We start from the raw sequence: 11,339 nt of genomic DNA on the forward strand, positions 1-11,339 counted from the left end.
TGTAGGAAAACATCATATGAATCTTCCCTTATATATTTAAACATCGTTAGTCAATCGAAGGCCTTTTGCCATACATAACGGGATTTTGCGTATAATTAAGGAACATGTGCGGCTAATATACTCCAAGCATCTAACAGGATGGCCATGGTCAAACAGTTTTCAAAACTGACTGTCTGGTCTACCTACATAACATGATACACAATACAGGGGAACATGTCAAATGTATGGAAGAATATTTAACCTCTATACATCTTATCTCCTCTAAATAATAAAGAAAAGGCAGAATGGTTATGCAGATAATCAGAGATATAACATATATTCAAAAGGACACATTCAAATATTTAAACATGAGTTTAAACAACAAAGCAAACTGTATAGCAAGACATCCATATTATTAAAAACTGCATTTTTTATTTTAAAAGATCAATTTATAAACATGCAAATCATTTTTTTGTTGTTGCATTTTCTCTCTGTTTTGAACAAACACAAGAAGGAAGAGTTTTTCTTCACATGCATAACACTAACTTATTTGTTTACTGAAACTGATGAATGTACAGGATGAATACAAACTTAGAAGCATTTATTTTTCAAAACATTAGGACATACTATCAGATACTATGTTTAGTGCCAAATAATTTATGTACCAAATTTTACATAACAGAGAAAGTATCTGATTAGTGTCAGATAATTCATGTATCAAATGTACAAAACAGACAAGGGGTTCTCTTCTGCAAAGAGCCGGTGTGTGTGTGTGTTCGTGTCTTCCATTGGATTTGCATGTGACGTGCACAACTGATGACCAGACACATAAATAGTACTTTGTATAAAAAATCTTATCATCATAGGTGCCCACTACGACAGGCGACAACCGCACTTAGTTTTCTCGTGTCTTCCTGGGCAGATGTTGCCGTCCCTCTGACTTCGTTTCTGGTCTTATCCTTCCTCCCTGCTGCTGCTCCTCCAAGCCCATCCTTTCATCTCCGTCGCAATGCCGTCTTCACCACCATACTCGTGTCGCGGCTCGATCTGCTGCTCCCGAGCGCAGCCACCTCGTCCCCGACCCCGAGCTCCCCTGCCTTCTTTTCCCCGTCATCTCCGTGTTCCCTTCTTCTCTATTTCACCCGTTTACTCACATCTCCCTCTATCTCTCTTGCTTTCTATTACAGGGAGGCCGCCATGGACGCCTAGGTCCTCCACTCCAAGCCTCCGACCCACACCCCGGCGGCCCTGCCGACGTCGACGCCTAGGTGAGCAGCTGGTGCACCCTGACGTTGCCCCGCCTCCTCTCTCCCTCTCTATCTCTCCCCTGTCTCTCTCTCAACCCTCTCTCTTTTCTTCAACAGGAAGACCACCATGCTCGCTGCAGGAGCTTCGAGCCGACCCCGCAGCATGTAGACCTCCGCCGCCCGTCCGTCGTGGGGAATCACCAGATCCGGCCGGTATCCGACCTGCCTCGCCATCCTTCGCCCGTTCCCGGCGTATCCCCGACGCCAGGAGCTCAGGCGAGCGCCGCCACAAGACTCTGCCTCCTCTGCTCCGGAGCCCGCCATGGAGGTCGTCGCCTCTCCGCCTCGATCTGTCCACTGCCAGATCCATGCTGCTGTCCTCCTGGGATCCTCATATGGAGGTTACCGCCCCTCCCGTCTCGATCCTTCCGCCGTCGGATCCACGGCGGAGCAGCCGAGATCTGCCGCCCGTTCGGCGACGCCTCGGCCCGCCAAGGCCAGCGCCGAGGCTGACAAGGCGCGCAGGAAGGCCAAGGGCCTCGCCAAGCAGCGGGAGGACTTGCGGGCTAGGCTCGCCAGCCGCAAGCGCGCGGGCGCGAGCTCGCCCCCGTGCCGGCCAAGGCCACCTTCGGCGAATTCCTGTCCGCCGTGCTCTCGAACGCCTGCCACGATGCCAGGGTCTTTTTTGCAAAAACGAAACGTTATCTTAGGAACACACTTAGAATAGGACTGCGGTTTAAATTCTCAGGAATAGGAGGACTTTTCTGCAAATCGCTAGCGACGACCTCTTCCTAAGTGCTAGCTTTTTTTTTTTTTTGAGGAAATCCTAAGTGCTAGCTATGGTAGCCAAATAGGCAACGCGCCCGAATGTGTTTTTTTTTTGAGGAAATCCTAAGTTACTTCTTTTCATTTTTTTTGTTTCTTATTTTCTTTTCTTTCCTTTTCTTTTCTCTTTTATTCATTATTCGTTTTCTTTTTTGAAATTGGTGAAGTTTTTCTTATCAAAATCGGTGAACTATTTCAATCAATGATTTTTTTTCGAACTTAATGAACTTTTTCCGAATTTGTGAACTACTTTTTGAAAATCCATGAACTTTTTTCAATTTGATGATTTTTTATTCAAATTGATGATTTTTTAGAAATATTAAACTTTTTTCAAATTGATGAACTTTTTTAAAAATCAACGAATTATTTTCAAATGTTATGTTTTCATATATTTTTTACGAATTTTTCAGATTCATTTTTTTACAAAGGCAAAACAGTCAACGGTTGAGCTAGCATAAGAATACTGCCTCCGAGCGATAGGATCACGATCGAACATCGTCCCGAGCGACCAACCTTTTTTGCGCCAGACCTAGGAAGCCTTCACATGAGCGCCACGATCGCGAGAGCGACAGTAGAGACCCCTCGTACGGGAGGTCGAACCCTGGTCTCCCAAGAGATAGACGAGGGTGGTAGTCACTCCACCTAGTTCTACTAGTTGTAGGGATGCGACCTACTTGAGGTGACCCGATATAGTTTTTCCCCTTTTTTTCCTTCTTTTTTCTTCTCTATTTTTTATTCTTTTATTCTTTCTTCTCTGAGTTTTTGTTATCTTACATTCTTCAATCCTCTCAACATGCAAAGTGTCCACCTCAACATCAAACCAAGCAATGCATTTAAGTCTTCTCTCCCATTAAGCCATGAAAAATCTGCCACATCTTACATTCTTAAGAAGTTGGTCCCAACTCTCTCAACATGCAAAGTGTCCACCTCAACATCCCACTAAGCCATGCAAAATCTGCCACATGAGCGAGTCATGCATTTAACTTATAAATCCATTAGTCTATGCATGTACGCTGCCACATCATATATTCATGTTATTGATTATTCACATTTTTCTCAAAATGACATTTCAATTGTAATTTAAAAATATATTATATTTTTAGACACTTTCTCTTATTGTTTTTCAAGCTTCTACTCTCTTTTCATTGTATTTAGCAACTACTTACACGGGCATTTTTCAACAAAGTTACCGCAGGAATGCGCTGGGAGAGAGTCATTCTCACTACTCATGTCCAATATTTCTTCAATGAAGAAGATACCCGCGTGGACAACTCCAAGGAATTTTAAACTCACATTATGCTACTTATGTTTCAAAACTATTTTTCAACAATAAACTATTCAAGTATAATAAACTTCATATATTTGTATTTTCATGCTCATATTATTAATTGTAATATTCACGTTTCATATAAGCAAGTATCATCTAAACATATTGCCAACAATTCCTGCAGCAACGCGCGGGGAATTGTTTAGTTTTTACAATACATGGTTAACATTCTTTCTATACACATTTAATATTTTTGAAATGCTTGGTTAACATTTTTAAATACTTGTTTAGCATTTTTTCAAATGGTGGATTAACATTTTTATATACACGATCAATAAAATTCGTCATTTTTAATACATGGTCAAAAAAAATTATACACACATTTAACATTTTTCAAATGCTTGATTAATATTTTTCAAATACTTGTTCAACATCTTTTATGAATGCTTGATTAATATTTTTATATACATGATCAAGTTTTTGTTGAAATACTTGTTCAACATTCTTGAAATACTATTTCAACATTTTTCAAATACTTGTTCAACATGTTTCAAATGCTTTTTGTAGACTGTCTTTTATATACATGATCAAAATTTATTGAAATACCGGTTCAACCTTTTTCAAATACTTTTTAAACATTTTCAAATACTTGTTCTACATATTTTATTTTGAATTCTTGATTAACATTTTTCTATACATGATCAACATTTTTAAATACTTGTTCAACATTTTTAAATAATTATTCAACATGTTTCAAATGTTTTTGTAGACTTTTTGTAATATATATATATATATATGTGTATTTAAAATATTTGAAAGTATAAACAAAAGTACAAAAATAAAGCAAAAAACGAAATCAGAAAACCTAAAAAAATAGAGGAAAATGTGGTTGTGGCTTCTCTCGCGCTTGGGCTGGCCCAATCCGCCCTCTCCGATTCGACCGGCCCGTCACACGATTGGGCGCCACCCGTTAGACCGGCCCGTTTTGCTACGGGACTTGATGGGCTGTACTTGCGCCTCGTAGGCAAAAAGGCGGAATGGACGGTTCGTCGACTTGTGACGGCGACGGGTTTTACTGGAGCGGAGGCGCATTTCCTTTTCGTCCTCTTCGCTCGTGGGAAGGCGCAGCAGGTCGGAGGAGGAAGCCGTGAGAAGTTGGCGAGAGAGGAGATGGGGAAGGGCGGCGAGCTGTGGGACGACTCGGCGCTGGTGGACGCCTTCGACCACGCTGTCGCCACCTACAAGGTACGCGCCCTCGCCCCCCTTTCATCCTCTGGCCCTTTCCGGATTTGGTACCCCGTCGCCGCCGCTAGGGTTTAGGGTTTTGGGAGCTTATTCGCGGCGCGAGTTGGAGCATCTGGAGTAGGTCCGCACGTTGGTTTGGTGGCTGGGGTTGGGGTCGGATGGATTGCTCTGTCCAATTTGTTCGCCGCTGCGCAGTAGTATGAGTACAGCATAACTGTAACGGTGCCTTTTTGTTTCATGATAGATTTAGTTTTCAGTGCATTTCTCTCTGGTCGGATGAATAGCTCGATTAAATTTCCCCCTTTACTTGTTATGTGGAAGAACGCAGGGGTTCTCCCACATTTATGCGAATGGTTGGACTGCTCGTTTGCATTGTGCTAATCGATTGTGGTGGCTTGTAGGCAATGCATGGCAAGAACAACCAAGCTGCTCCATCTGAGAAACCAGAGTCAGAAGATGTAGCTGCTGCTGCCGCTTCTGCTGCCGCGTACGCTGCCGCTGCTGTTGCAGAAGAACCTGTCTCTACTGAAGTGGCAGATGAGTAAGTAGACTGATGCTTGTGGCTCCAGATAATATCTTGTCCTGTTTTACTGGTATGGCAGTGGTTATCCTATGCAAAGATAGCAATTCTATAAGTTACTCGGCTTGTTTATGGAAACTGGAGTCTGTGGAAACTAGAAAGGACGGTGCTATGTTCCTCTGTCTAACTGTCTTTCTCTGAATGTTTTGTTTAGAACTTGACTTTTATTAGTGGGAAGAGTTTAAGTGTGGGATTCATGTTATGGAACCATCAACCAGTTCTACATGTGTGGTTAGAATTAACGATTTAAGTTAGTCCTAATGCTGGTTGAACCTGTCGCTGGAGTTTTACTGGTACTATTTCTGGCTACATATCTAGTGATTCCTTGCTAAATTCTCCAGTCTGTTGTTCAAACTTTGAAATGCGCACTGTGAATCAATTTCAGTTAAGTGAGAACTTCAAACTTCAAAAATTCCTTTTGCTTTAAAATGTATTAAGAGGTGTAATGGCCTAATGCTTACCTGTTTATTTTATCTGAACTTGTTTTATCCTTTCCGTTCACATTTGTCAATTTACACAATTTTAAATTCTTGTTTTATTGTCCTAGAATTGATGAAGTATTGCTTTGTTTGTAAAGGCAAACAGAGAAAAATGACAGCTGCACTAACTTACCCGTTGGCCCAGTGGAGACACCACAGCAGCCCTGCGAAGAAAGAAAGACCGATAAGCAAGCTCCTCTTCGAGGAACTGATCTGGGCAAAGAGACAAATATCTCTGAATCTAAGACATGCTTCTCTGATGTCACCAATACTGAGGGAAAGGATAGCTCAAACCAGCAGACAGAGGACTACAATGAATTACTGAGGAAGTACTATGAACTTGAGGTGCAAAGCCAGAAAGTTCTTGAGCAATTACATCAGACAAATTATTGGAATTATCAAACCCCTGAACAATCTTCAGCATATCAACAGCAGCAAGTTCCTGCTTACATTGCCACAGCACCAGACCCAAACTCTTCAACCACTCAAACCTCATGCTGCTCCTTGAATGTTCCCATGGTTTCAATCTCCTGCTGTTCAACTGGTCAACAAAGTGGCGAATCCACTGGTATGCCACCTAATGGAGGCTGCAGCATATCATTCACTTGTAAGTGCCTAGTTTGGTTAACCCTATATCCTTGTTTTCTTCGCCTATTACAGAGCTTTTAACCCTGTTCCTATCGCTATGGACTACATGATTTGCAGGTGATCATTGCCCTGGAGCAAGCACTACATATCCTACTGGTTCAGCCTTTACGCAGCTCCCAACTAAGGTATCTACTGGCGATGATCAAGTTGCTAAGGCTGCAATGATGACTGCTGAAGGTGCCATGAATTTCATGAGAAATACAATATCTGGAGATGCTGCCTCCTTTCCAAGTAAGCATTTTCCCTCATATAAAGTGTTGGTAGTTCTACTACTGTGCTTGTTCTGTGGATATCTTAAAGTTCTGTCTTAAAAGAATGCAATAGCCAGTTTCTCCTCTAGCACTCCTAATTTCCACTTTTCAACTGTATATCAGATTGGTGGGACATTTTGTGCATGTTTCTTCAATGTAAAGGCTGACATTTAATTTCGTGAATGTTCATCAACTTGAGATCATAACATGCTAATACATTTCATAGCACATATATATTTAATTTATCTCACCAGACACCTCTTCTCTTGATTAGATATGAGAAATGAAGGTGGAATTGGAAAGGAGAATAACACAACTGTGGGCATGAACCTGAATTTAGACACCACAGGAGCAAACAGTGATCTCGCTGTCGTACTGAATGCATGGTATACAGCAGGGTTCTACACTGGCAGGTAACTCTTGACCTCTCAATCCATAGTCCTCAGATTGCAAAGCAGCAATTTACTTCGTGGTCGTTTACATTTACTTTGTGATTCTCTTTTACTCCCTCCGTTCCTAAATATAAGCCCCTTTAGAGATTTCAATACGGACTACATACGGAGCAAAATGAGTGAATCTACACTCTAAAATATGTCCATATACATCCGTATGTAGTCCGCATTGAAATCTCTAAAGGGGCTTATATTTAGAAACGGAGAGAGTAGCACTTGGTTATTCTCCTTCCATAATGGAGAGAAACACGTGGCTCTCTCTGTTGGCTTAGCACAGATTGTATTGGGTTCCAATTAACAAGAGCTGAATTAAGTGAAGAAATTTCATGCTTGTACTTCATGGTTTTTCTTGCACCTGCAACTCAACCAATTATCTTTAGTTCCGCAGTGGCTCACGCCATTTTACCCCATGTTTTCTCGTTAATCTGAAGTACTTTTTTCTACAGGTACCTCATGCAGCAATCGATGAAAAATCCCCGAGAAAATTGAGTGCCAAAAGCCATATAGTGGCTCACCAAGGATCCCTTTCACTTCGGGAAGAACTGAAATATGCACTCAAATTATGATGTAACTGAACATGCTGATGGAATTCTGCAACCACTGTTTTATGCCAGCCAGTACTTTTTCAAGCAAGTGTTAGGGTATTCTTACATATGAATATGAATTTGCTGTAATTTGCAGTAAATGCTTGTCTGGATAGGTAAGGATTAGCTCAATCCCTTCAGATTGGCAGGAATTGTTGCCTGCCTATTCAACTAAGTTCCAAGTGGGTAAAGATGACGCGTTCATGACCTTGTCGCTCAAAATTTGTGAAATACTACCCAGTATCAATATATATTAGCTTAATCCAGTTCTCCAGTGTAATGAAAATTGTAAGGTGTAAACTACTTTCTTCAGGTAGCGGTTTGTACCATGTGCATAGCTTTCATCAGCGCCTGCACTTGGCAGCTTCCAATCTTGACAGTTGGACGCAGAAGTCAGCCAACTTCGACCAGAAAAGTTTTGGCTTTGATGATCTGTCCATGTAATGTGGCGGTCGCAGGACGGCACCTTTGGAATGTCGTGACTTGTATGCTTGTATGACCTGCCACCCCACGAGGCACGGGAGAAAAATATAGAATTATGGATATCCCGGGGAGAAGCAAACCCACCCCCAACTCGAACGCACATAAAACAACAACAACAACAACGCATAAGAGCATCTACAGTTGTGGCCACCTGATTTTGGGCCCCTATATGACCGTGGGTGCTTCCGTAGGAGGTGACCGGGCAAACCGCATTTCTCACACTCCACAACCACATCTGTCATATGTCCTACCAGTGGCGGATCCAGGCCCCGGGCAACAGGGGCCTTGGCCTGGGGCGTAGCTGCCAATATCATCAGGCTATTATAAGGGAGATTAGAATTCGTGCACGAGATTTCGAGGAGTGCAATTTCATTCATGAAAGTAGATCAAGGAATCATGAAGCTGATAGTTTAGCGAAATATTCTTTGTACTTAGATACTGGTAGACATATGTGGCTAATTATGCCGCATGACTCTGTAATCATTCCCCCCGAACTAGCTGATCAATAAAGATTTTAGTTCCCTAAAAAAACTGTTGTAGCTGCCAATTCCTTCGTTCATTGTCTAATATACCAACTGTTGATCACTGTAGCTCTGACGGTGGCCTGGGGCGTGCCTCTGTCCTGGCGCCGCTACTGCGTCCTACCACAAATCCACATAAACCCATGCAAACGACGTATCTACATAGATCAACATATAAACATAGCAATTCGGCATAGAGAACATATAAACACAATCCGATCCGACATAGATACAACATAGAAACTAAGAGATAGCGCAGTTAGATTTACTACTTCCTTGTCGGCGCTTCCCCTTGGGGTCTCGGCGGTTGTCCTCGGCATACGCATCTTTGCCATCGGGCGCATCGTTGCCCGAGCGGAGTGGGGAGGACGAGATGATGATGCCCGCTATGCGCTGGGCGGCGCGGTTCTGCTCCGCCACGAGCCGTGTGGCTCTCTTCGCTATCGTCACCCGTTGTATCGCCAGCCGCTAGGACTCCTCGAGCCCCATGCAGAGCGCCGCCGCATTTTTGCGGCGACGACGGTCTTTGCGGATGTGTAGGAGCGGCAGATGGCGTCGTGGAGGGCCTCGTCGTCGTCGTTTGCGGGGGAAGCGTCTCCGGTGCGGATCTGCAAGATTCACACATGGAGCGGCTTGCAACCGCCGCCTCCGTCGCCCGCTTCCTTGTGCACCGATACGTGCGCCTCTCTGACTCCGGCTGCCTTTCAGCCAACATGAGCACCCAACGGCGCCCCAGAGGAGCAGCTGCTGGCAGTGTTTGGTGACGCCTGGCAGGGAGCGACGGGGACTGCATCGGGCGGTCCAGGGGCACCGTGGAGTTGCAGCCGCCCACCGAGCCCACCAGCGACATCGCGGAAGAGGAGCTTCTGCCTCGGTCCATCCGTGACCGACGGAGCGCAAGCTCCTCCTCGTCGTGCACTGATGAGCTAGAGGACTCCGCCGCGAGCTTCTCCTAGTCGATGGAGTCAGAGTTGGAGTAGTTGTCGGCCATGGCGGAGGGTAGTGGATTTGGGAGGGAGAGGAAGCAGATGAGACGGGCGAGGAGCGGAGAGGTCGAGCAACTGCGGTTTGACTAGGGTTTGCTCGTCCGTCTTCTGATATTTGTTGGGGCAGGAGTGCGGTCGGTGCGAGCCACAGTGGGCCGGGTTGACGTGGCGGGCACGCTCGGGCCTCCCTATTTCCGCTTAGATTTGGGCTTGATATGAGCGGTGCCGGACAACCCGGGCATTTGGGACCGGTTTGAGGAGCCCTGTTGGGTCTTTTCTCACTGGTTAGTGACCTGGTTGTTCGCCCGAATGTATAGGGGGGGGGGGTTGGGGCGGCCGAATGTAGATGCTCTAAGAGTCTGTCCTATACTGACCAATAAAGTCGTGTCTGGACCAATGACGGTCACTTCTGAAGAGCAAGAACTCCAAAGACCCCTCCTTGCCGATGCAACAACCATCCTTGAATGCCTAAAAGAGTTGGCAGGTGTGTAGCGGTCCTTAGACAACCCTGAGAAATTCATTGTCTTGGACTCACCCGCGCTAGCGTACATAGCGCCCTTTAGCACAATCCAGTACATTGACAAGCACCAAAAAAACACAACATAGAACCTCCAAGACGTGTCTCTAAAATGATGCTCCCGACAAAGGAACGAAGTCATGGACACTGCCATTGCCAATCCACATCCGGACCTAGGATTTCGCCCCGAGACAACAAACAAAGTGAGTGAGATCAAGATACCGACACACCACAACGACACCTCCAATGAGCGGAATTACACCCATGGGCGTCATCGCCGCTAGCTATTGGAAAACGTAGTAGAAAACAAAAAAAATCACCCTACGAACACCCAGGAACAATATGAAGATGTAGATCGGGTTTGGATCAACGATTGCTACTGACTCCGGAGTGCAGCGAAAGTAGACGAATCGGTGTAGATCGTACTTGAAGTCCCTCAAACGTCGATGAAGATCCCGTGAACCACCCTCGAACGAAAGACTGAAAGCACGGCCTCTCTACTTGGTTGCAAGCGTACGGTCTTCACGATCCGGCAGCGCTTCGCCGTCCAGAGCTAATCATTGCTGAAGAATTAGAGGGAGGAGATTAGAACCACATGGGACTTCTAATTATGAGGATCATAGGTGGCTAAGGCTAGCTCTAATTAGTCAACTAGGACCAACTAGAATTAGAACTTGATCAACTAGAGGAGGCTCCAAAACTTGTGTTGCATAGGGTGGTAATCCTCTAGTATATATAGGTTTAGGGGGGAGGAGGGGGAGCCACAATGGGGGAAAGGACTCCCCTCCCCTTGTGCCAGCCATGGGGGGAAGGAGGTGTCCTTCCCCCACTAGGATTAGGCCTCCCCATAGGGGAAAGGTGGGCGCCTCCCCTATTGGGCCCTTGTGGCCCAATTCCTTCTCCACCTATTGACCTTATTAGGCCCATTGATATTAAATTAAATAACATCCCAAAAATATTTGCCATCTACATATATTAATCGGTAATACCTGGTATTACCCGATATTCACTGAAACCCTTCCAGTGACCCTGAAACGTTTCTGGAACCTCTTAGGACTCTTCCGGGTATTAATAAAACAATTCCGGAAATATATTATCATTACTCCTGTTTCACTAATACTCAACAGATTATGATTAGCTTAAGCCTGTGACCCCGTAGGTTCGGTAAATCATAGACATGAACGAAACCCCTTCGTTGAATGACCGATAGCGGAACCGTGGACATCCATATCGATCCCTGTGATTACACAAATGATATTCGAGTGAATCTTTGGT

General features: G+C 44.6%; 1 protein-coding gene across 3 annotated transcripts; it reads left to right on the forward strand.

Annotated features, from left to right (window-relative positions):
• Positions 1-881: 881 nt before the first annotated feature.
• On the forward strand, positions 882-7,823 carry LOC119326660. Of its 3 annotated transcripts, none has more exons than XM_037600282.1 (8): positions 882-1,247; positions 1,344-1,627; positions 4,343-4,563; positions 4,965-5,104; positions 5,721-6,229; positions 6,328-6,501; positions 6,796-6,934; positions 7,420-7,823. In XM_037600282.1, the coding sequence occupies exons 2-8, from the start codon at positions 1,549-1,551 to the stop codon at positions 7,460-7,462; spliced, it is 1,305 nt and encodes a 434-aa protein (XP_037456179.1). In that variant the 5' UTR covers positions 882-1,247; positions 1,344-1,548; the 3' UTR covers positions 7,463-7,823. The 3 variants fall into 3 exon arrangements, with proteins under 3 accessions (XP_037456179.1, XP_037456178.1, XP_037456181.1); XM_037600284.1 differs by having other exon boundaries at positions 885-1,247; positions 1,344-1,554; XM_037600281.1 differs by lacking the exon at positions 4,343-4,563 and having other exon boundaries at positions 884-1,247.
• The last annotated feature ends 3,516 nt before the right edge of the window (positions 7,824-11,339 follow it).

Source organism: Triticum dicoccoides, chromosome 6B (genome assembly GCF_002162155.2).
Source record: "Triticum dicoccoides isolate Atlit2015 ecotype Zavitan chromosome 6B, WEW_v2.0, whole genome shotgun sequence".
NCBI lineage: Eukaryota > Viridiplantae > Streptophyta > Magnoliopsida > Poales > Poaceae > Triticum > Triticum dicoccoides.